Source organism: Carcharodon carcharias, chromosome 2, assembly GCF_017639515.1.
Source record: "Carcharodon carcharias isolate sCarCar2 chromosome 2, sCarCar2.pri, whole genome shotgun sequence".
NCBI classification, from domain to species: Eukaryota; Metazoa; Chordata; class Chondrichthyes; order Lamniformes; family Lamnidae; genus Carcharodon; species Carcharodon carcharias.
In genome coordinates this window covers 129,043,257-129,069,891 of record NC_054468.1, presented here as the reverse complement: position 1 = coordinate 129,069,891, position 26,635 = coordinate 129,043,257, and the positions used below count along the sequence as shown (strand labels likewise).

Below are 26,635 nucleotides of genomic sequence, written 5' to 3'. Positions count from 1 at the left end.
AAACTGAGATTGGGAACCAAAACTTCTGGGGAGACTGCAACTGGTTGAAACCATATGAAAGGACACCAAGCTGTCAGAGCTCAGATGGTGATCTCAGTAATGCAGTACCGGCAAGCTGAAGAAGACAGAGGCTAGATCCGTAAGCTGAGAATAGGCAAACATACAGTTTCTGCAGCTGTTTCTGTTACTTCAAGGTAACATTGATGGATCTATGCCATCCAGACTGCCGTAAGCAGAGTTGCGGAAGTTCTGTGGTTGAGTGCCATTTTTGGTGAAGATTGTGCCCATGGAGCTCTGGTTGGTTTGTGCTGCTGTCAACTGAGGATCAGGCTAAATCCTAGAAGAAAAGGGGCCAAAATTCTTTGTGAGGAAGACAGAGTTTTGAAGAACTTTGTGACAGAGAATGAATAACATACATGCAAGTCAATTCGTAAGATCTGTCTTAGTTGTATCTGCCATTTAATGTGTAATTTATAATCGACTGCCTTTTTCCTGTTAATATTTAATATGCGTTTCTGGGTTTTAGCATATAGATGGTTACCTATGATAGTATTTAGTATTTGCTTTGAGTAGCAAATTGGGTTCACATGGGATGGGAATTTGCTTTGGTATACAAGAATTATTATAAATTAATTAAGAAAGTAATTAAATTAAGCCAACTAAACAACAATAGAGAGGCCATAACGCAGCAGGAGTTCAAAGAGAGAGCTCATAAAACAGTGGAGAGTGCAAGCCGTAGGTTTGCTGATAAAATCTGAAAGTGATGTCACAGGAGTCCTGTAAGTTGATCGGTTGGTAAGTAGACCTTCTGGACTCAACACAGAGGGAACACTTAGTGAGTGACAGGTGAGTTATTACATTATACCATACTGTAGTAAGCACTTTATATAAAGTTTAAGGTATGTCAGTGCAACTCAGCCATGTGGAACGTGCATCCTGTGAGATGTGGGAAGTAGTGCAGGCACAAAGTGCCTTTGATGACGACATCTACAGGAAGTGTCACCAGCTGCAGAAACTTGAGCTCCAGGTTGCAGAGCTCAAGCAATGGCTGGACTCGCTTTGGTGCATCCACAAGGCTGAGGTTTAGAGAAGTAGTCACACCGCAGTTAAGATGTACACAGACAGAGAGGGAATGGGTGACCACCAGAGTATCTAAGAGAAACAGGCAGGTAGTACAGGAATCCTCTGAGGTTATCTCACTCTCTAACCACTTTTGCAGTTGGATACTGATGAGCAAGATGGTGCCTCGGGATTGTAGCAAGAGCCAAATTTGTGGCATCATAAGTGTCTCAGCTGCACAGGAAAGAAGGAGGAAGAGTGGAAGTGCTTTAGTGGTATGAGATTCCATAGTTAGGGGAGCAGACAGGTACTTCTGCAGCCTTGGATGTGATTCCAGGATGATATGTTGCCTCCCTGGTGGGTCAAGGATGTCACAGAGCAGCTGCAGGGCATTCTTTTGGGGGAGGGTGAGCAGCCTGAGGTCATAGTCCACATTGGGACCATAGGTAGAAAAAGGGATGAGGTCCTGAAAGCAGATTTTAGGGAGTTAGGAAGGAAATTAAAATGCAGGACCTCAAGAGCAGTAAATCAGGATTAATCCCAGTGCCATGTGGTAGTGAATGTAAGAATAGGAAGGTTGAGCAGCTCAGCGTGGTAGTGGCAGTATTGATTAAAGATGGCATTACAGTACTGGAGAGAGAGGATGTACCAGAGTACAGAATCTCTCTGGCTAGAGGTAAGGAATGAAAAAGGTGCAATCACAATGATCAGTGTAGTATATAGACCACCAACTAGTGGAAGGGATGTAGAGAAACAAAATTGCAAAGAAATTACAAAGAGGTGGAAGAATTTTAGAGTAATTATAATGGGGGACTTCAATTATCCAAATATAGACTAGGATAGGAATAGTGCAGAGCGGTAAGAATTCCTGGAATATGTTCAAGATAATTTTCTGCAGCAGTATTTTTCCAGTCCAACAAGAGGGAAGGCACTGTTGGACCAGGTTCTGGGAAATGAGTTGGTCCAAGTGGATCAAATAACAGTGGGAGAACATTTAATGGACAGTGACCATTGTATCATAAGGTTTAGGTTGGCCATGGAAAAGGACAAGGAGCAATCCAGAGCAGGGATAATTAATTGGTGGAAAGCCATCTTCAGTGGGATGAGAATGCACCTGAGTCATATAAGTTGGAATCAAATGTTGGGAGAAAAGGTAGTGGCTGAACAATGGACTACTTTCAAAGTAAATGTATTGCAGACAATGTCAAGGTATATTCCCTTGAAGGGGAAAGGTAGGACAAATAAGTCCAGAGTGCCCTGGATGATGAGAGAGATAGAGATGAAAATGAAAAGGAAGAAGTGCACATACAACTGATGTCAGGTAGAAAATATAATAGAGAATCAGGCTGAATATAGAAGGAGCAGAGGGGAAGTGAAAAAACTAATAAGGAAAACAAGGAGAGGGCATGAAAAGAGACTGGCAGCTAATATAAAAGGGAATCCCAAGGACTTCTATAAGCATATAAATAATAAAAGGATGGTAAAAGAGAGAATAGAGCCTATTGGGGATAAAAAAAGGAGACTTGCATGTGGAGGCAGGAGAACTAGTGGAAGTATTAAATGATGACTATGCATCTGCCCTTAAAAATGAAGAAGATGCTACCCTGGCCGAGGAGAGAGAGTAGGTAACTGGTACATTGAATAATTGAGAAGGAGGAGACTTTAGAAAGGCTATCTATACTTAAAATGGATAAGGCACCACGACAGGATGAAATGCATCTGAGGGAAGTGAGGGTGGAAATTGCCACGGCATTAGTGATGATCTTCTAGTCTTCCTTGGACCTCGATAATCCAGAGGACTGGAGAATTACGAATGTTACACCCCTTGTTCAAAAAGGGATGCAAGAATAAAGCCAACAATTACAGTTTGACTTCATTGGTAGGGAAACTTCTGGAAATATAATTCAGAACAAAATCAATAATCACTTAAATAAGTGCAAGATAATTAAGGAAAGCCAGCATGGATTCATTAAAGGAAAATCATGTTTAACTAACTTGCTGGTGTTTTGTGAGGAGATAACAGAGAAGGTTGATGAGGGCAACGCTGTTGCTGTGGTGTATATGGATTTTCAAAAGGTATTTGATGCAGTGGCATGCAACAGACTTGAGTAAAATTCTAACTCATGGAAAAAAGGGAAAGTAGGCACTTGAATAAGAAATTGGCTGAGTGACAGGAAACAGAGTGTAGTGGTTAATGGATGTTTTTCAAATTGGAGGAAGGTTCGTAGTGTAGCTCACCAGGGATCAGTGTTGGGGCCCTTGCTCTTCCTGATCCATATTAATGACCTAGACTCTGATGTTCAGGACATGATTTCAAAATTTGCAGATGATGCGGAAATTGGAAATGATGTCAGCTGTGATGAGGATGACCTTGAACTTGAAAAGGACATAGACATGTCAGTGGATTGGGCAGACAAGTGGCAGATGAAGTTCAATGCAGAGAACTGTGAGGTGATTCATTTTGGCAGGAAGAATATGGAGAAACAGTATAAAATAAAGGGAGAAACTCTAAAGGAGGCGCAGGAACAGAGAGATCTCTGTATATATGTACATAAGTTATTGAAGATGGCAGGGCATGTTAATAGAGAGCAGTTAATAAAGCATATCGTATCTTCAGCTTTATTAATAGGGGCATTGAATGCAAGAATAAGGAGGTCATGTTTAACTTGTATAAGACACTAATTAGGCCTCATCTGGAGTACTACATCCAGTTTTGGGCACCATACTTGAGGGAAGATGTGAAGGCAATGGAAAGAGTGCAGAGGAGATTAGAAGAATGATTCCAGGCATAAAGAACTGTAGCTATGAGGATAGATTGGAGAGGCTGGGACTGTTTTTCTTGAAGAAAACAAGACTGAGAGGAGACTTGGTAGAGTATTTAAGATCCTGAGCAGCATGGACAGGGTAAAGAGAAACTGTTCCCACTCAAGGAAGCATGAAGAACTAGAGTATGCAGATTCAAAATAATTGGCAAAAGGAGTAAATGTGATGTGAGGAAAAAAATTTTCAGAGGATGGTTGGAGTCTGGAATGAACTTCCTGAGTGGTAGAGGAAGGTGTGATCGAGGTATTCAGAAGGGAATTGGATTGCTAAATGAAAAGAGAGAATATGCAAGGTTATGGGGATAAGGCAGGGGAGTGGGACTAGGTAGAATGCTTTTTTAGAGAGCCAGTGCAGATTTGATGGGCTGAATGGCCTTCTGCATTGTAAAGATTCTGCAACATTTTTTAAAAAAACAATGGAATCTTGTAGCTTCCCTCTTTCAGTAAATAACTGGGATTTATGATTTTTTTTATTAAGTAACCAGCCTCGACCAACGTCATAACATATGCCTTATGTCTTAGAAATGGTGGGTGTGCTTCTAGGGGAGGTGAGTTACTTCAGAATTTCCAGCCTGTTAACCTGTTCTTGTAATCACAGTATTTACATGTCTGGCCCAGTTAACTACATGGTCGATGGTAATGCCCAGGATGTTGATGGTACAGGATTCAGTGATGGTAATATCGCCGAATGTCAAAGAGGGGTGGCTATATTCTTTCTTTTTGGAGATTGTCATCGCCCACCACTTGTGTGGCGCACATGTTACTTGCCACTTCTCATCCCAAGCTTGAATGTTTTCCAGGTCTTGCTGCATTTGGGAGTAAGCTGCTTCATTATCTGAGAAGTTGCAAATGGAACTGAAAACAGTTCAATCGTCTCATTGATCAATGCCAAGGGCAGTCACTCTCACCTTCCCTCTGGAAATCAGCTCTTTGGTTGTGTTTGGATCAAGAGTCTGATGAGGCTGGAGCCAATGTAAACAACCAATGTAAAAGCTTCAGTTAGTTTCTGTAGGACCTTTTACTGTCAAAAACAAGCACTTTAGATTACTGATGATATTGTCAGAGAAAGTGTTGTAGTAAGTTCTTTTAAACAATTATCTTGCCTTTGAGCTACTCCCATTGCAGAGATTTAAAATTAAAATCTAGGCTGACAGGGACTTAGTGCGATTCAGGGCAAGGGCAACCAAGTTTTGGATGACCTCAAATTCACAAAGGCTAGAATATGTGAGCCGATCAGAACTGTGTTGGAATGGTCAAGCCGAGAGGTAACAAGGCATGGATGAGGGTTTCAGCAGCGGTTGAGGCAGAGGCATCATTAAAACAGATAATCTGGTCATTACCTTATTTCTATTTGTGAAATCTTGCTATATGCAAATTGGCAACAGTTTTTCATACACTACAACAGTGATTACACTTCAAACGTACTTAATTGACTATGAAGCACCTTAAAACATCTTGAGGTTGTGAAACTTGCTAGAGATATGCAAGTCTTTTTTTAAGTATGTTTGGTAAAATGCTTTGGAAAGAATGTGCACCCCCAATCCTCCTCATTTAATGGCCTTGTAATTTACTTGCAGCTCAAATAACCTCAGTTGTGCACAAGAAGACTGCAGGTGTGGTGAACCATTAAGATAGAATGATGATTTATGACAATGAGCCTCACAGCCAAGCATTCCATTACCTGGAGAATCTTGTCTTCCTTTATTAGTGAAAAAGAAGCTTGTAGAATTTAGCTGTGTCATTTTATTTTGAAAAGTTTTCTGGCCTTTACAAAGTATGCCGGTTAGTTTTTGGTCAAGCTACAGCAACATGTTTTCTTAGAGTCCTCAGTTAGAGCATTGTGTTCCATTCTGGGCACCATACTTTAGGAAGGTGTCAAGGCCTTGGAGAGTGCACAAAGGAGAAGAGTCATACGGACTCAAAACATTAATTCTGTTTCTCTCTCCACAGATGCTGCCAAACCTACTGAATTTTTCCAGCATTTTCTGTTTTTATTTCAGATTTCCAACATCCGTAGTATTTTGCTTTTAGCACAAAGGAGCTTTACAGGAATGATACCAGGGATGAAGGTATTCAGTTCTGTGGAGAAACTGGAGAAGCTGGGATAGCTCTCCTAAGAGCAGAGAAGGTTAAGAAGAAATTTGAGTTGGTCATTATGGTTATTCAGTTGGCAAAAGAACCAGAGGTAACACGAGGGAACATTTTTATTAAACACAGCCAGTTGTGTTGTCGAATGCACTGCCTGCTGGGTAGTGAGAGCAGAATTTGATAGTAACATTCGAAAGAGAATTGGATAAATAATTGAAAAGAAAAAACTACAAGGCTTGGTGAAAGATCAAGGGCATGGAATTAATTGGATAGTTCCACCAAAGAGAAAGCATATACATGATGGGCCGAATGTTCTACTCCTGTGCTGTATCATTCTATGATTCTGCCTTCCTTTATCTTGATCTTTTCCTTTGTTCTGCAGGACATCAATGATTGCATTTTAGAAAATTACCCAGAATGCAACAATCCTAGGGTGTTCTACATTATTCCATACTTTTGTGGGCAGCATCCCAAATGCAGGTGAGATAAATTCAGCATTTTTATTCATTTTCAAATTTATTACTACATCTTTTACTCAGCTTTGAACAAGCAAGCTTGAATCATATGAGAAGGCACTAGAATGGATATGCAAACTTAAGACACTGGGTGTCTTGGGTAAAGCCTGGACTTGGATAAGGAATTGGTGGAACAAAATAAGCAAGCATATTGAGTCAGTCATTTTGGGCTGGAGCAATATACTAAGTGGAGTATCCCAGGGATTGGCGTTGAGGAGACTACTGAATAGAGTATCCCAGAGATTGGTACTGAGTGGAGTATTGCAAGAGTAGGTTCTAGTATAAAATGTCATGAACAGATACAGAGGATAATCAAAAAGGCTAATGGAATGCTGGATGAGAATACAAGGGGATAGAAGTTGTGTTACAGCTATACAAAGCCATAGTTAGACCCCAACTGGAATAATGTGATCAGTTCTGGACATTGCATTTTAGGAAGCATGCATTGGTCATGGAGGGAGTGCAGCATAGATTAACTAAATTGATACCTGAATTCCAAGCATTACATGATGCAAACAAGGGTTATATTCTTTAGAATTTCGAAAGCTGAGGAGATTTGATTAAAGTTTCAAGATATTGAGGGAAAAAGAGAGGATAGGTGGAGAGAAATTATTTCAGCTGGTTGGGGAGTCCAGGATGAGGGGACATGCTTTAGAAATTAAAGCCAGACCTTTCAAGAGTGAAGTTAGGAAACACTTCTAAACATAAATGTTGATTGAAATTTGGAGCATGTTTTCTCAAAGGGTAGTTGATAGATCAATTGTTAATTTTAAATCTGATATTGACAGATCTTTGACCAAAGGTATTAAAGGATATAGAGTAAAAGACGATATGTGGAGTTAGGTCACAGGTCAGCCATGATCTCATTCACTGGTGGAATAGGCTTGAGGGACTGAGTGGCCTATTCCTGTTCCTAGAGTCTGTAGTCTCTGAGGCATTATGAAAAGACCTAGACAATTGATCGGAACCCTAGAAGGTAAAATTCAATGCAAATAAGTGTATGGCCTTAAGGAATGTTCAAAACAAAAATGGGAGAAATGTCATATTAGTCAGAGGAGAGGGTGGGAACCTTTTGAGACTGATCATTGAATCAACACTCAGCATGTTAAGTCATTGTAGTGAAGCAATCAACAAAGCAAACAGAATGCTGAACTATTTCACCAGTACAGTCGAGTATAAATCTCTGGCCACCAAGCTGAAGTTGTTGTATAGTACTCTCGTCAGGCAACACCACAAATACTGTAACAAAAACAAAAATTGCTGGAAAAACTCAGCAGGTCTGACAGCATCTGTGGAGAGGAAGACAGAGTTAACGTTTCGAGTCCGAATGATTCCTTATCAGAACTAAAGAGAACTAGAAATGTGGTGAAATATAAGCTGTTTAAGGAGGGTGGGACAGGTGGAGCTGGATAGAGGACCAGTGATTAGTGGAGGCAAAGGAGAGATTGCCAAAGATGTCATAAACAAAAGATCAAAGGGGTGTTGACGGTGGTGATATTAGCTAAAGGATGTGCTAATGGTGACATTAAGGGTAGAAAGCAGGATGAGCAAGTGACAGATGGCCCTAGTGGGGAAATGGATGGGGGGAAGGGATCGAAATAGGCTGAAAAGTAGAGATAAAACATTGGATGGAAATAAATTTTAAAAATAATAATAGAAATAGGTGGGAAAAGAAAAATATATATATAAATAATAATTATTAGAAAAGGGATCAAAAAGGGGGTGAGGATGAAAGAGAGAGTTCATGATCTGAAGTTGTTGAACTCAATGTTAAGTCTAGAAGGCTGTAAAGTGCCTAGTTGGAGGATGAGGTGCTGTTCCTCCAGTTTGCGTGGGGCTTCACTGGAACATTGCAGCAGGTCAAGGACGGAAATGTGGGCATGAGAGCAGGGTGGTGTCTTAAATGGCAAACGACAGGAAGGTCTAGGTCATGCTTGTGGACAGACCAAAGATGTTCTGCCAAGCGGTCACCCAGTCTGCGTTTATGTCCATGAATACTGTGTTCACTCCAGGTCACAGGGAGAATCTCCAAGCTCTGCTAGGGGTGCTGATCACTTGTGTCAGAGGGGCTGAGTTATGGAGGAAAGGTTCAAAGAGAGCTGATTCTTTGGTCATGAAAGGAGGAGGATGAAAGTGGAATAGAAAAGGTTACTCCTGATTGTGGCAAGGGCATGTGGAAATAAAACAGGTAAAAACAAGTTAGTGGTCAAGACCAAGAATGGGCTCCAGGGACGGAAGCAGAAGCAAAACCTGTGTCGTTCAAGAGGCAGGTGAATGCTGTTCTGGGAGATGAGGAAACTTAAGATTACAAGTGAAGTTGGACCAAGTTAGGCAGAATGTCCTCCATCATCTGGACTGATCTTGTGATCTAAAACTTATGTTCTGTAGTAGAAAATGCCAGTGGATTCCCAAAACTGAGAAAAATTTCTGGGGAGGCAATGATGTTGTGGTATTGTTGCTAGACTAGTAATCCAGAGACCTAGAGTAATGCTCTGGAGACCGGGGTTCGAATCCCGCCATGCCAGATGGTGGAATTTGAATTCAGTAAAAATCTGGAATTAAAAGATGACCATGAAACCATTGTCAATTGTCCCTAATGTCCTTTAGGGAGAGGAAGTCTGCTGTCCTCGCCTGGCCTAAATGTGACTCCAGATCCACAGCAATGTGGTTGACTCTTAAGTGCCCTCTGAAATGGCCTAGCAAGCCACTTAGTTGTATCAAACCACTACAAAGCCCCAAAAAAGGAATGAAAGTGGACAGACCATCGACCTAGGCACTGCAACAACAATGGCAAACTCAGCCCTCTCAACACTGCAAAGTCCTCCTTACATCTGGGGGCCAGTGTCAAAATTGAGAGCTGTCTCACAGACTAGTCAAGCAACAGCCTGACATTTTCATCCTCTCAAATCATACCTTACAGATAACGTCCCAGACACCACCATGATCATCCCTGGATATGTCCTGTCCCAGCGGCAGGACAGACCCAGCAGAGATGGTGGCACAGTGGTATACAGTCAGGAGGGAGTTGCCCTGGGAGTCCTCAACATCACTCTGGACCCATGAGGTCTCATGGCATCAGGTCAAATGTGGGCAAGAAAACCTCCTGCTGATTTCCACGTACTGCCCTCACTCAGCTGATGAATCAGTGCTCCTCTCTGTTGAACACCATTTTGAGGAAACACTGAGGGTGACGAGTGCAGAATGTTCTCTCGGTTGGGGTCATCAATATTCATCACCAAGAGTGGCTCGGTAGCACCACTATTGACTGAGTGGCTGAGTCCTAAAGAATGTAGCTTCTAGACTGGGTCTGCGGCAGCCGGTGAGGGAACCACCAAGAGGGAAAAACATACTTGATCTCATCCTCACCAACCTGCCTGCCGCAGATGCATCTGTCCATATCATTGTTGAGTCAAAGTCCTGTCTTCACATTGAGGTTACCCTCCATGTTGTGTGGCACTACCATCGTGCTAAATAGGATAGATTTCTAACATATCTAGCAACTGAAGACTGGGCATCCATGAGGTGCTGTGGGCCATCAGCAGCAGCAGAATTGTACTCAAAGACAATCTGTAATCTCATAGCCTGGCATATACCCTACTCCACCACTAGCATCAAGCCCAGTAGGTCAGCCCTGGTTCAATGAAGAGTGCAGAAGGGCATACCAGGAGCGGCACCAGGCATATCTAAAAATGAGGTGTCAACCTGATGAGGCTATAACACAGGACTACTTGCATGCCAAACAGCATAAGCAGTAAGTGATAGACAAAGCTAAGCGATCCCACAACCAATGGATCAGATCTAAGCTCTGCAGTCCTGCCACATCCAGTCATGAATGCTGGTGGATAATTAAACAACTCACTGGAGGAGGAGGCTGCACAAATATCCCCAACCTCAATGATGGGGGAGCCGAGCACATCTGTGCAAAAGATAAGGCTGGAGCATTTGCTACAATCTTCAGCCATAAGTGCTGAGTGGATGATCCATCTCACCCTCTTCTGCAGGTCCCCAGCATCACAGATGCCGGTCTTCAGCCAATTCGATTCACTTCACGTGATATCAAGAAACAGCTGAAGGCACTGGATACTGCAAAGGCTATGGGGCCTGACAACATTCCAGCAATAGTACTGAAGACTTGTGCTCCAGAACTTGCCGCGCCTAGCCAAAGTGTTCCAGTTCAGCTACAACACTGGCATCTACCTGGCTATGTGGAATGTATGCCCAGGTATGCCCTGTACACAAAAAACAGGACAAATCCAACCTGGTCAGTTACCGCCCCATCAGTCTCCTCTCCATCATCAGTAAAGTAATGGAAGGGGTCATCAGCAATGCTATCATGTGGCACTTGCTTAGCAATAATCTGGTCACTGACACCCAGTTTGGGTTCCGCCAGGGCCACTCAGCTCTTGATCTCATTACAACTTTGGTTCAAGCATGGACAAAAGAGCTGAACAACAGAGGTGAGAGTGACTGCCCTTGACATTAAGGCTGCATTTGACCGAGTGTAGCATCAAGGAGCCCTAGCAAAATTGGAGTCAATGGGAATCGGGGAAAACTCTCCACTGGTTGGAGTCATACCTAGCACAAAGGAAGATGGCTGTGGAGGTCAGTCATCTCAGCTCCAGGACATCACTGCATGGGTTTCTCAGGGTCATGTCCTCGGCTCAACCATCTTCAGCTGTTTCATCAATGACCTTCCTTCTATCATAAGGTCAGAAGTGGGGATTGTGGGGATGATTGCACAATGCTCAGCACCATTCGCAACTCCTCAGATACTGAAGTAGCCCATGTCCAAATGCAGCAAGAACTGGACAATATCCAGTCTTGGGCTGACAAGTGGCAAGTAACATTTGTGCCATACAAGTGCCAGGCAATGACCATCTCCAACAAAAGAGAATCTAACCATTGTTCCTTGATGTTCAATGGCATTACCATGACTGAACCCCCCACTTATCAACATCCTGGGGTTACCATTGACCAGAAACTGAACTGGGCTAGCCATATAAATACTGTGGCTACAAGAGCAGGTCAGAGGCTAGGAATCCTGTAACAAGTAACTCAACTCCTAACTCCCCAAAGCCTGTCCACCATCTACAAGGCACAAGTCAGGAGTGTGATGGAATACTCCCCACTTGCCTGGATGAGTACAGCTCCCACAGCACTCAAGCTTGACACCATCCAGGACAAAACAACCCGCTTGATTGGCACTACAAGCATTCACTCTCCCTCCAGCACCGATGCACAGTAGCATCAGTGTGTCCATCTACAAGATGCACTGCAGGAATTCACCAAGGCTCCTTCGACAGCACTTTCCAAACCCACGACCACTACCATCTAGGACAAGGGCAGCAGATAGATGGGAACACCTGGAAGTTCCCCTCCAAGTCACTCACCATCCTGACTTGGAAATATATTGCCATTCCTTCGCTGTCGCTGGGTCAAATTCCTGGAACTCCGTTCCAAACAGCACTGTGGATGTACCTACAGCACATGGTTCAAGAAGGCAGCTCACAACCACCTTCTCAAGGGCAACTAGGGATGGGCAATAAATGCTGGCCCAGCCAACAAAACCCATATCCCATGAATGAATAAAAAAAAACCATTTTCTCGATAGTGAACATTGGAATGTACAACCTGTCTACACTTCATTTTCTTACCTATTTAATAATAAATATTTATGAATTCATGCCAGATGTTCTGTATATTAATTACAATGACTCACGTTCAAATTAAGAGAGTAACGGGATAGTAATCAACACTTAGGCTGTTTGTAATGTTACTATTTGTGCCTTGATTCAACGTTCTCGCTTCATTTTAAAGGGACCCAGGGGAGTGGGCTCTGCAGAGAGCCAAAGAGAACATGAATGAGAATTACCTGATTGTGGGAATTCTCGAAGAGCTGGAAGATGTACTGCTTTTACTGGAGCGACTTTTACCTCATTACTTCAAAGATGCTAGTGCTGTGTATCACAGTGCAGGTAATTGTTGCCACTGTTTCTATTTCATTAGACTGTTGGAGAATTGCAGTAGCATTCCTGCACAAATGTTTATTTAAAAGATGTAACTAGTGCAAAACTAGTGCCTTGTTTCATTTCTATAAATTCCACATGTTGCAAGCATTTTACTTGAACTTCACTTAAAATCTGTCTTAATTAGATATTTTACCCATCTCCCAGAAAGTTGGAATAAATTGTAAGTTTGTTTATCAAGGTTACTCTTTGGAAGAAAGAATGTCCAAAGCCTGACATGTTTAAAAGTACTGGCTGAGTGAGGGTATCTGAGATAAGTGGTTTTCAGCAGTGAAATGGTGGGATAATTTAAATCCATTGACATAAAGGAACATTACAACCAGGTAGTTTGTGCGCTGAGCTGGCAAAAAAGTTTACAAGCTGATCATGGATGTAAGGAATTAGCTGGAAGATTTCTAGTTTAAAGGATCAGCAATTAGCCAAGGAAAAGGAGGCAGAAACCTACAAATTAGGGCTAGGGCAAATGGGGGCATATCAAAACAGTGGAAAAAGTGCAGTAGAGGTTTCCTAGAATATTATCAGTTATGAGAGAAATCATCTGGGACAGCTTTGAAATTAGTCATTCAGCCCACCAATTCAATGCTCGTGCTTTCACCACATAAACCATCTGGACTAAATTGCAATCGTCTTTCTCCCCATACCACTTTAATATTCCAGATCTAATCGCATTCTTCTCCTCTCTCACCATAATCCTTTAATGTCCCACCCAATCTAATTTCACTTTGTTGCTCCCATCCCATACCCTTTAATGTTTCCAGCTCGTTTTGTTCTGCTTTGCTCAAAATTCTGAAGATTTCTGATCAGATAAATGGGAAATAAACTATTTCCAGGTTTTGGTGAATTTGTAACTTGAGGTCATAAATATACAAGTATCAAACAAACAAAAGGAAAAGCTAGGAACATATTTCCTTGTGTAAAGAATTCTTAGGACATAGAAACAGTGATGAGAGCAGAATCCGTAATGACTTCTAAAAAGGAAAATATTTGAAAATTTAAAACAAATTAAAGGGCACGGGGAAAGGACTCTGGAATGGTCCTAGCAGATTGGAAAACCACAAATGTAACACCACTATTCAAGGAAGGGAGACAGAAAGAAGGAAACCATAGGCCAGTTAGCCTACCGTCTATAATTGGGAAAATGCCAGAATCCATTGTTAAGGAGGTGGTGGTGGGATATTTAGAAAGTCATAGTACAATCAGATAGAGTCAGCATGGTTTTGTGAAAGAGAAAATCATTTGACTAATTTATTAAGAGTTATTTGAGGAAGTAAAAAGCAAGGTGGACAATGGGGAACCAGTAGATGTACTGTACTTGGATTTTCAAAGGCATTTGATGAGGTGCCACATAAAAGGCTACCGCACAAGAGCTCATGGTGTTTGGAGTGATATGTTAATATGGATAGAGGATTGGCTAACTAACAGAAAACAGAATCGGGATAAATGGGCCATTTTCAGGTAGACTAGTAACTAACTAGTGGAGTGCCGCAGAGATCAGTGTGAGGGCCACAACTATTTACAATCTATATTAATGACTTGGATGGAGGGACAGACTACACAGTGGCCAAATTTGCTGATGACACAAAGGTAGGAAAGGAAGTTGAGGAGGGTGCAAAGAGTCTGCAAAGAGCTATAGATTGTTTGAGTGGGCAAAAAAAGGCAGGTGAAGTGTAATGTGGGAAAATGTGAGGATGTCCATTTTGGCAGAAATAGAAAAGCAGAATATTAAATGAAGTGGATTGCAAACACTGCAGTACAGAAGGATCTGGTGCCCTTCAACATGAATCACAAAATGTTAGCATGCAGGTACAGCAAGTAATTAGGAAGACAAATGGAATGTTGGGCCTTATTGCAAGGGGGATGGAATATAAAAGTAGGGAAGTCTTGCTAAAGCTGTAAAGGAGCATAAATGGACAAAACTTGACACAGCCAAATTGGGAGATGTTAGGAGAGGAACTGAAAGCTTAGTTAAAGAGAAATTTTAAGGAGCATCTTAAAAGGGGAGAGAGGTAGAGAGGCATGGATGTTTAGGGAGGGAATTCCTAAATTCTGACGGGATGTGCTAAACAGAGTAATTGAATTCCTCGTGAAGGTTTAAATTTGGCAATCCTTGAGAATTCCATTCCAATTAGTCCCTTTTATTCAGACATGCTTAATTTGAATTGTCTGACAATTCAAAACGTTTTTAGTGTAGAAATTGGCCTGAATAGGCAGAAATCAGTGCAAAGGTTTCTCAACTTAATCTAGGGTTCCGGTTTTTTGAGGAATATAATGCATGCTATCATTCTTCTCTGTTACATGCCCCTATAATGCAGACTTATATTAAGATCTGATTGTGTGCTATCAGTTTTAACCTCCCCCATCCCCTCCACCCTTGTTTCTTAGTAAGATTGCAAAAGGAGCCATGTTCAAACAAGTGCATCTTCTTATATTTTGTGTGTTTGGTATAAATAATTACAAATTAGCAGGACAGTGAAAATCTGTATTGTACTAGTCTTACCTTTGATGCCTACTTTCTTTAGGTGAGGCATATCCTAGGTGGAGGGGTTCCTGTTCACCAGTTATCTCGTAAATTAATGTATTAATGCTCATTTGAAACTGTTCTAGTGCTAAATGCCCATGTATAAAAGTTACAGTAAAGACACCAATTTAGGTTTGGAAATATCAAGTAGCTAGTGTTTGTGCCTGAGGAGAAAATATGAGTTAAAAGCTCTGTTGAAGAGTGCAAGCTCTATATTATCTCTTGCTACAACTTACTTGTTACTTTAATAACCCACTCCTGTAGTTTATAACATATGACTAAGTCTAATAGAATGTTTAATTTTCTATCCTCTGAAGTCCAAGAGACAACAAGAGATCTTGTGGCATATACCATAAGTTAAAAACAGTGAGTTTCTGTTTGACCCTTCAGCAATGCCGCAATACTAGATATTGTATGTATAAATTTGCTGTGTTCCTCTCAGAAGCAAGGCTCACTTACAGGAATTAGGTTTAGCACAGAGAATAAGAAAAATATGTGCCAAAAAGCTGAGATGTATTAGAAAGGGTTCACAGAAGAGTGACCAGACCTCAGGGAACTAAGTTATGAAGAAACTATTTTGTGTTGGAAAAACATGAAGTGAAACATAATACAGGTAAAGATAAGGCTCAACTAAACTCACTGTTTAACTTGGATGTTGGAGACATGGCTAAAGGACATGGGTCCAAAATTCACATTCCTCAAACAGGGTTAAAGGTTAGAAAACCCTTTTACCCCACCTACAGGATAGTGGAACAGACATTTGAAAGAGCCTAACTGGATGTGGAATCAGTTGGAACCTTAAAAGGAATTCAATTCATGTCAATAAACTTGCTCTGGCTTGTAATTTAAAGGGAGATCTTTCTGTGGTACAGGATCAGAGACTGGGAGACTAGAAAATCTGCCTTGGTGTCAGCCATGGCTCAGTTGGTACCACTTTTGTCTCTGAGCCAGAAGGTTGTGGGTTCAAGTACCACTCCAAATACTCGAGTGCAAAAATCTAGGCTGACAGTCCAGTGAGATACTGAGAGAGTGCTGTATGCCAGACTTTTGGATGAAATGTTAAAATTGAGACCCTGTCTATTCTCTGAGGTGGGTTTAAACCATTCCTTGGCACTATTTTGAAGAAGAGCAAGGAGTTATCCTTGGTGTCCTGGCTAATTTACCCCTAAATCAGCATGACTAAAACAAATCAACTGGTAATTATCACATTGATGTTTGTGGGAAGCTTGCTGTGGGTAAATTGTTTCCCTTGTTTTCCCTTATATTACAACAGTCCCTACACTTCAAAAAGCACTTCATTGCCTGTAAAGCCCTTTGGATCATCCTGAGGTTGTGAAAGGCACAAGTTAAATGCAAGTTGTTCATTCTTTCTTTAAATTCAGATAGCCGGACTGTGTCACATTAATGTTGAGCGTCATTTTCCAGTAAGCATTTTAAACCAAACACAACACTCTAGCCAAAAAGCATTTTAGCTTCATGTAAATATTATAATGAATTTAAACAAACCCTAGCTCAATTTCTGTCCATTTACTATAGGATTGAATGGGTGCTGCCTACCTGTAGTGAGACCAAGGGAAGCTCTGTGAACAGTGGAGCCTTTAAAAGTGTCCAAAGTTATTTTAATCAAACTTTAGGACTGGCTGCCGCTATCGATTCTTGTAACTTCAGTAAAATAATTTTCATATTTTGTAGAAACTTTTATCTCTTCTTCCTCTTGATCTGGAAGAGTAGGAAGAGGCAGCAAGTGCAGAGTCTTCTGGGTGTGTGCCGCTCTCAACCAGCACCCAGCATTGGTGGCTGCTGGGAGTGATGACACCTTGAAGTACAGTCCAGACCATGGCAATGATAGGCAAGGCCCTGAATGGGGGAGCAGCAAAGCGTGGAAATGCAGTCATTCAGAGATTCCAAAGTTAGTGGGTCAGGCAGGCATTTCTGGAACCACCTTTGTGAGCCCCGCATGCTGTTTTGCCTCTCTGGTGCCAAGGCAAAAGACGTCATGGAGAGGGTGCAGAATATTCTGCAGGGGAAGGGAGTGAGACAGATGTGTATACATTAGTACCAACAACATCAAAAAGGTAGATATTGAGATTCTAGGATCAGACCTTGAGGAGTTAGGGAGCAGTTGAAAAGTAGGACCTCGAAGGGAGTAATCTCTGGACTTCGGGAGTGGAGTCTGAGAGATAAAACAGCACGGGTCCGGGCGCAAAAACAGCGCCATTCCAGGAGTAAAAACAGCGGGAGTGGAGAGACAGCCGGGAGATTGAAAACAGTGCAAATACAGAAATGTAAATTGCTAAACAATCACAGGGAAAGTAAGAATTTATAAGCACTGGAGAGGAAGCTGAATTGTGAGTAAGGGCGAAGAATTTCTACTTTCCACTAATCTCCAGTTTATACTTAATAATACAAGAGTAAGGTTAAAGTAAGTAAAAGTAACTAAAGTTTAAGTAAAAAAGTGATTTAAAAGTTTAGGGTTAAGGCAGGGCAGGACAGCTCAGCCAAGCAGAATGCCCGTCACATGGCATGTGGTGAGTCGTGAACACTCCTCATGACCCAGACGAGCACGTGTGCAGCAAGTGTCACCGATTGCACAAGCTTGAACTCTGCATTTCAGAGTTTGAGCAGCAGCTGGAGTCACTGAGGTGCATCTGTGAGACAGAGAACTACATGGATACCACATTCAGAGAGGCAGTCACACCGCAAGGGGTTACAGGCACAGATTGCCTTGTGGGATTATGATATTGTGGTGATAACGGTGACCTGGCACAAGGAACGGCAGATCTGGGTGTTAAATGTTCCTGGTTACAAGGTGTTCAGAAAAGATAGGAAAGGGAAAAAAGGAGGGGTGACGTTTTTGGTTAAGGAGAGTATTGCAGTACTGGAGGAAGACGATGCATCAGAGAATTCAAGGACAGAATTGATTTAGCTAGAGCTAAGGAATAAGAGGGGTGCAATTACATTGCTCGGTGTAATATATAGACCACCAGCTAGTGGGAAGGATATAGAGGAACAAATCTGCAAGAGAATTACAGGGAGGTGTAAACATCATAGAGAATATAATGGGGGACTTTAATTATTCATATATAGACTGGGATAGTGGTAGTGTAAGGGGCAGTGAGAGACAAGTATTCCTAGATTGTGTTCAGGAGAATTTCCTACAGCAGTAAGTGTCCAGTCCAGTGAGAAAGGAGGCATTGCTAGACCTGGTTCTTGGGAATGAGGTGGGCCAAGTAAATTAAGTGAGCGGTCTTCAGTGGGTCAAGAACGGAGCTGGGCTGGATAGACTGGAACCAAAGGTTGGTGGGAAAAACAGTAGCTGAACAATAGGCTACCTTCAAAGAGGAGATGGTTTGGGCACAGTCAAGGTTTGTGCCCTCAAAAGGGAAGGGTAGGACAAACAAATCCAGAGCCCCCAGGATGACAAAGGGGATAGAAATTAAGTTAAAGAAGAAAAAGTGTGCTTACGCCAGGTGTCAGGAAGCAAATACAATTGAGAACCAAACTGAATACAGAAGTTCAGAAGGGATGTGAAAAAGCAAACACGAGGAGCACAGAAGGATTAAAAAAAGACTGGCAGCAAACATAAAAGGAAATCCCAAAGTATTCTATAAGCACATCAATTGTAAAAGGGTGGTAAAAGGAGGAGTAGGGCCTATTAGGGACTAAAAAGGGGATTTATACATAGAAGCAAGAGGCATGGCTGAGGTGTTAAGTGAATACTTTGCATTGTCTTTACCTATAAGACAGATGCTGCCCAGGCCATGTTGACAGGGGAGGAAACTCAGTCACTAGAAGGGTTTAAAATTGATAAGGAGGAGGTATTGGATAAGCAGCCGGTACTTAAAGTTGATAAGCCACCGGGACTGGATGAGATGCATCCAAGAATATTGAAGGAAGTGAGAGTGGAAATTGCAGAGGGCATTGGATGATTATCTAAATAGAAACAATGTGCAAGGTTATGGGGAAAAGGCAGGAGATTGGCACTAAGTTAAAATGCTCAGAAACGGTGCAGCCACAATGGACTGAATGGCCGCCTCCTACACCGTAACAATTCTGTGGTTCTGTAACGAGACAGAGCTTCCAAAACTTGGGGCCACTTCTGGTGCCTATTAAAAAAGGACAAGTTGCACCTCAACAGGACTCAGACCAATGGCCTTGCGGGGAGGTTAACTAGTGTGATTTGGGATTTAAACTAAATTGGTAGGAGGTGGGTGTTGAATAGAAGTAGAGAAGGAAGTAGTGACATATTAGAGAGGAGCAGACTGAGAATGATAATCTGGCATACAAAGACAGCTTTAGGATGCATGTATGTGAATGCACAGAATGTGGTGAATAAGGTTGGTGAACTACAAGCACTGATAGCTTTGTGGGGAGTATGAGGTTGTGGCAATAACAGAAACATGGCCTAAAATAGTGAGGACTGTGCACTTAATATTCAGTGTTCAGAAAAGATAGAGAAGGAAGAAAGGGAGATGGGGTAGCAGTACTGGTTAAGAATGATGTAATGTTGGAAAGAGAGGATGATGTCATAGATGGACAAAGGACAGGATCCATTTAGTTAGAATGGAGAAGCAAAAAGGATATGATCATGGATATGATAGACCTTCAAATGGCGAGAGAGAGGAGCAAAACTGCAGGGAAACTGCAGAGATGTGTAAGAACTGTAGAGTGGTGACACGGGGACTTGATTGGGGTGATGTTCAAGTAAAGGGTAAAGAGCAGAGAAAATTCTGAAAACTTGAGAATTTCCTTGATCACAATATCTTCAGTCCAATTAGGAAGGAGACTGGTGCTGGATCAGGTGCTAGGGCGTGAGATGAGCCAGGTGTTTGTGGGGAAGCACTTGGGTAAGAGTGATCATCGTATCATAATGTTTAGATTAGTAATGAAAAAGAGCAAGGAACAATCTAAAGTAGAACTTCTAAATTGGAAGAGGGCTGACTTCACTGGAATAAGAGATCATGCCAGAGTAAAATGGAACCAAAAGACTGAGATGAGAAACGGTAACAGAACAATGGGTGATCTTTAAGGTGGAAATGTTTCAGGTACAAGCTAGGTACATTCCAACAAGAGGGAATGGCAGAGGAACAAAAGCCAGAATTCCTTGGATGGCGTAGGAGATAGAGAATATGATGGAAAAAAAAAAGATGTATGTCAGGTGAATTCCCCAAGCAGGAACCAGGACACACAATAAGTTGAGGGAGAGTGTGAAGAGGAAAATAAGACTGGCAAAGAGAGAAAATGAAAATAGAGGGGCACTTAAAATAGAAACCAAATATCTTCTACTGGCATGGCATGTAAATAGTAAGTGGGTAGCGAGGTGGGTGGGGCCTATTAGGGACTGAGATGGTGATGTATGCTTAGCACAAGGGAAGGCTAGAATGCTTAATGAATACTTTGTATTGGTGTTCACTAAGGAAGAGGATGCTGACAAAATATCAGTAGAAGCAGAGATAATATAGATAATGGATGGAGTGAAAAGGCAGAATGCTTTGGATAGGCTAGAAATGCTTAGAGTGGATAAGTTGCCTAGTCCAGATGACTTGCATCTCATTGCTAAGGGAAGTGGGGATAGAGATAGCAGAAGGGCTTGCCATAATTTTCCAACCTTCCCTAGATATGGGAGAAGTGTCAGAGGATTGGAAAGTGGCAAATGTGATAATGTTATTCAAGAAAGAGCGTGAGGACATTCCTAATAACTAAAGGCCCGTCAGTTTAACGTCAGCGGTTAAGGTTTTAGAAACAGAGATAAAACACGTCAACTCTTTTCTTCTCCGCCGATGCTGCCAGACCTGCTGAGTTTTTCCAGGGAATTCTGTTTTTGTTAAGGTTTTAGAAACAATAGTTAAGAAAAAAATTAGAGGGGCTTGGATAAGTTTGGATTAAGGAGAGACAGCACGGACTTGGAAAACGCAGATTGTGTTTGACTAATCAAATTGAATTTTTTCATGTAGTAACAGAGAAGGTTGATAAGGGGAATGTAGTGCATGTTGTCTATATGGATTTTTAAAAAGCGTTTGACAAAGTACCATGAAGGCTGATTAACAAATTGAGGCTCACAGAATAGAAGAGGGTCAGTGTCAGCTTGGATTAAAAAATGACTTAAAGACATCCTGCAGCAAGTCGTGGTAAACGTTTGTTTTTCAGACTGGAGGACCACTTGAGTAAGTGTTCAAAATTTGCCCATGATACCAGACGTGGAGGTGCAGCAAATAGTGAGGCTGATAGCAATTGACTGCAATGGGCTTAGATAGGCTCGCATAATGGGCAGACAAGAAGCAGATGGAATTTAATGCAGTGAAGGTGAGGTGGTGCTTTTTGGCAGAAGGGATAGGGAGAGACCATACAGGAGCAGATGACTTAGGGGTACACGTGCATAGATCTTTGAAAGAGGCAGAACATATTGAGCAAGCAGTTAGCAAAGCATATGGGATCGTGAGCTTCATAATTAAGAGATATTGAGAACAAAAGCAGAAAAGTTATGCTGAAACTTTATGCAGCTCTGTTTAAGCCACAATAAAGAGTGTTATATCCAGTTCCAGTCACCACATATTCAGAAGGATGTGAGGGTCCTTGAGAGGGTGCAGAGGAGATATACCAGGTGCAGGTTCCAGGGAATTTTAGCCATAAGGTTAGATTAGGGAAGCTGGGGTTGCTCCCCTTAGAGCAAAGGAGATTGAGGGGAGATTTGATATAAGTGTACAAGATTATCAAAGGTTTTAGATAAGATAGACAAAAAGCTGTTCCCATTAGCTGATGGTGCAAGGACTAGGGGATGCAGATTGAAGGTTTTAGACAAGAGATACAGGGCGGATGTGAGGAAGAACTTCTTTACTCAATGAGTATTAATGAACTGGAACTTGTTATCTACGAGGGTGATGGAAGCAGAGGTGATCAGTGATTTCAAAAGGAAATTGGATGGTCACCTGAGGGAAATAAACTTGCAGGGCTACAGGGTTAGAACAGGGTAAAGAAATTTATTAGATTGCTGTACAGAGCCAGCATGGAGGCAATGGGCCGAATGACCTTCTCCTTTGCCGTAATAACTCTATAACTCTAATGTTTACATGGAATCTAAAGTCATGGAATATCTTCACATTAACAAGGCTATCATAGATGACTAAAAACAAAAAACTGTGGATGCTGGAAATCCAAAACAAAAACAGAATTACCTGGAAAAACTCAGCAGGTCTGGCAGCATCGGCGGAGAAGAAAAGAAGAAAAGAAAAGTTCTGTTGAAGGGTCATGAGGACTCGAAATGTCAACTCTTTTCTTCTCCGCCGATGCTGCCAGACCTGCTGAGTTTTTCCAGGTAATTCTGTTTTTGTTTTTATCATAGATGACTGTTGATATCCTTGCACTGACAAAAATCTGGATTATGGCCAGCCTTTCTTTCCCCCAACCTGAAAGCTCCCTGCCTGGATACACATTCCATCACTGATCACACCCAATCCATCCCAGTAGCGGTGTTACCCTTGTTCTGAGTCCCACCTTCATTTCTGCCCAAATCCTTAGCACCTTCTCTTCCTCTAAACAATTCGCCATGCTCCATTCCTTTTGCCCCTCATTCAAAATCTTTGAAATCTACAATCCTCCCTAAGTCTCTCACTCCCTTCCTTCCTTCCTAAGATCTCCTCTCTTATTCTCTGCATCAAGTGTCTTCTTATTGTTGATTACTTCAATTCACTCTTCATGTGAATTCTCACATTCTTATCTGTAGTATAAGGGTCTGGCATAAAAAGAGTTAACATGGGATTGGGTACAGTACCACCCACAATGTGACGTAAAGGAACGCATGACCCGAGTGTAGAAGGCAGTCTTGTACTAGACAGAGACATGTGTAGAGGCAAACATAGAGACAACTCCAAGCTTAGATCTTATATTGTGTATATGTGTATATAACGAGCAGTTAATAAACTATACAAGACTCAGAACCTCTTCGTGAGACCTACCAAACTGGACACAGCATGGTGACAGCTATTGAAACAACTCAAAACCTCACAAAAACTGTAGAATAAATTTAAAACCTGGAAGATTGAATAAGCAGTATTGTGACCTAATGAAAAGCACCAGAAATGAAGGCGCAGAAGGAAATTGCTAGAGAAAAACTCCAAAGCAGGTTTGGAAGCAGAATGCAAAAATAAAATTCCACACTTCAGCAGAAGATTCAATTGAATCCCTTGGAAGTCCAGCTTCAGTACCCAAACAGTTCAGAGTCAGAAGACCTAGCAGGGGTGAGCAAAGAAACTTAAGATGTTGGCCAGAACATGCTTTAAAAAGCTTTTAAGTCATCAGCAGTCAGAATTGCCATTTTAAAATGCACCAGGAATAGCCTGAATCCCAAATCAGCACCTGACCACATGGCGTCCGAGATTGCTCCAGACGAAAAAATTAAACAAATAATCAGCAGTTAAAAGACCCAGCAAAATCTGGGAATCGAGAGTTTCATGATCCGGAAACATTTAGATACTGTGAGGTAGACTCAAAAATGGTCTATCCAGGGAGTCGCTGCTGAAAATTTAAAATGCAAATCGCTACTCCCATTAGTGCGGGAGCCTGCCAAAACCAACAAGTGCGGGAAACCTCGCTGAGAACAAATGCACAGCAGCACAGAAACACCTAAATGATAACCTTGTAGAAGCAAATTCAAAAAGGGTACATCATCGAGTTTTAATTGAAGAACTTCAGACCAGAAGTTTCTAGTAAGCATTGTGGAAAATGCATGAAACAGAAGAAAGAATTGCTGCTGCATCAGAACAGTTACTTAAAATTAGAATTAACAACAAAAATGTTGAAATTCGTGAACTTCGATCCAATCTGAACATGAAGGGTGAGATGCACAGTATGGAAGAGCAAATCCAGACTTTGAAAGCAGACAAGGAAAACTACACAGGTTGAAGATCTAACGAATTAATTGAAAGAGTATAAGGAGCAGTCAGTGACCATGGAAGAAACATTCCAAAAGGAACTGTGTGCCCAGGTGAAGTTCATTAAACTTCTACAAGATTTCCACAGATAAGTGTAAAATAATGACAATTGAACTTAACCAGAGTAGTTGCTGAGCTGAATGAAAAGATTTATAAGCTTGAAGAACAATTGAAAAATAATAGCGATCAAATTTTTGGCGAAAGTTGTGAAACAAGTGAGAGTGAAATTTAAACTTCCGCATGCGTCACAGTGAACCGTACTTGGGAAGAGAAACAGATTGAGCACTACAGATGTGTGGAAAGTTCATTCTCCCCATAGGGAACGGGACAAACTAATGACCATTGATAACACCAGTTGAGAGTTGAGATTTCGGAAATTGAGAAGGAGCAGTTCAACTCCAATGAACAGAAAAAGAGAATGAGGATCAATAGAACATATGCCAGAATGACTACATCCAAAACAACCTCCTATTGATCAAGGTTTGCCCAGTACAACAGTGTCTACCGCTCCTTCAACTGTTTTAAAGACAAGATCTGGAAGAATTATAAAGCTGCAGCAGACCACCTGAACCTGTAAGCATGAACTTGGGGTGGGGGGGGGTGGTGGCAGAGTGGGGCGGGTAGTCGAAATAATGTAAATGTGTTGGGTAATCAGGAATGCATTATACATATGTTGGATAAAGATTTGTGGGGAGGTATAGGATAAAGATCTGGCATAGAAAGGGTTAACTTAGGACTGGGTACAGAACTGTTTATAGTGTTGAAGTACAGGCCTGAGTCTAGAGGGCACTCTTTGTACTGGACAGAGATGTGCGTAGAGGCAAGCATGGAGACAGCTCGTCGATTAGACTTTACACTGTATATATGTATATAGTTACAAGTAGTTAATAAACACTTATTGTTCAACTATACAAGACTCAGAACCTCCATGAATCCTACTGAACTACGCACATCTTATAACACTATCCACAGGCACCCTCTTGCCTTTACCATCTTGTGAACTCGCTGGACCCGAAGACTTAACTGTCAATCATAGTAATAATCTCTATTGGCTCCCTTTTCTCAACCTTCCACAATTCCTCTCCCCTTGCCAACCAGTTATGCAAGAAACTCAGTCCTGACCCCCTCACAAACTCTCTGACTAATATCCTCTGTTCTGGCCTTCCATTCAACACAACACCTTTGATGCCTTCAAACACATAGATTGTTCTCTTATCTCTTGTTGTTTCCCACAAATTGTTAATTGTCTCCCACCCTTGTTGCCCTCAACCCACCCCTCCTAACCATGTACAACCCCCAACCCCAGATGCAGCATATCTTCTGCATAACCAGCTTGGTCATCAATCATTACGTTTAGAATTGTCAAAAATGTGCAACATAGACGGAGGCCATTCAGCCCCTGGTGTCAGTGCCAATTGAAGAAGAGCTATCCAACCTAATCTCACCTTCCTGCCCTTGGTCCGCAGCCCTGCAGGTCGTAGCTCTCTAAGTAGACCTTCAAGTGCTTTTTAAATGCGATAGAGTGTCACCTGTACCACCCTTTCAGGCAGTGTTCCAGGTCCCTGCCACTCCTTGGGTGAAAAATTGTTTCCACATCTTCCTCCTGATCCTTTTACCAATTAGTTTAAGTCTATATCTTCTAGTTTTGACTCACTTGCTACATAGATCAATTTGATCTATTTTTACACTCATGAGATTTAGCCATGGTGTATTCTGAGGAAGTTGGATTTTTTGAAAGTTAATTTTAGATGTCATATTTATTGCCAATTTGATACAACTGAGTGGTTTGCTAGCCATATCAGAGCACAGTTAAGAGTCAACTACATTGATGTGGGACTGGTGTCACATGTAGATCAGACCTGGTAAGGGCGGCTGATACCTTCCCGATAAGATATTAGTGAAGCATTTTGGGTTTCTACAACATCCAATAGCTTCATGTTCATTTTTATTGAAGCCAGCTTTTTTTTTTAAGAATTTTTTTCAACTGAAGTCAAACTCTCAACCTGCTTTGGTAGGGATTCAACTCTTGTTCTTTATATTAGCAGTCTAATATGACCACTATACTACCCTAGATATGCAGCGGTAGTTCATCAGCTATTATAAGAATTTGCGTTACATGCTTCCTGAGTAGTTTGATATTAAAACCTTTCCAAAGATGGTCGCACAATCCAAGTTTATATCTTGTTCTTGAAACTTGTGAATTGACAGCTACCCAACAGATGCGCAGACAAAGCTCTTCTAATAGAAAGAACACTGCGTTTTAATTTACGTTTTCTTCACGCTTCAATATTTTACTTAAACTGACATTCCTTTAAACTTTAATGAATTAACTATGCAGAGAACAACAGTGATCTGTATAATGTACAACACAGAAAAAGGGCTGTTCAGTCCAGTTGGCTCATGGTATTTATGTTGTACATGAGACTCCTTCCAACCCTTTTTCATTTAACTGAAACAGCCTAACTTCTTATTCTTTTCTCCCTTGTGATTTACCTAGCTTTCTCTTAAGTGCATTTAAGCTAATTGCCTCAACTGCAATTTATTTTTTGAGGATATGGCTAGTATTTCTAGAATCAGAGGATGTTCCAGCATACAAGTGGACCACTTGGCCCATCAAATCTATGCCAGTTGTTGCCTCCGCGACCTAATCTAATCCTACTCTCCTCATTTACCCTCCCCC

General features: G+C 41.6%; 1 protein-coding gene across 3 annotated transcripts in view; it reads left to right on the top strand.

Moving 5' to 3' along the window:
- Nucleotides 1–26,635, top strand: part of usta (uronyl 2-sulfotransferase a) — a 105,870-nt gene that overhangs the window by 63,713 nt on the left and 15,522 nt on the right. For all 3 annotated transcript variants that reach the window (XM_041182742.1, XM_041182741.1, XM_041182743.1), the window contains 2 exons: nt 6,352–6,449; nt 12,302–12,459. In XM_041182742.1, coding sequence (XP_041038676.1) covers nt 6,352–6,449; nt 12,302–12,459 — 256 coding nt within the window. The remainder of the gene's footprint in view (nt 1–6,351; nt 6,450–12,301; nt 12,460–26,635) is intronic.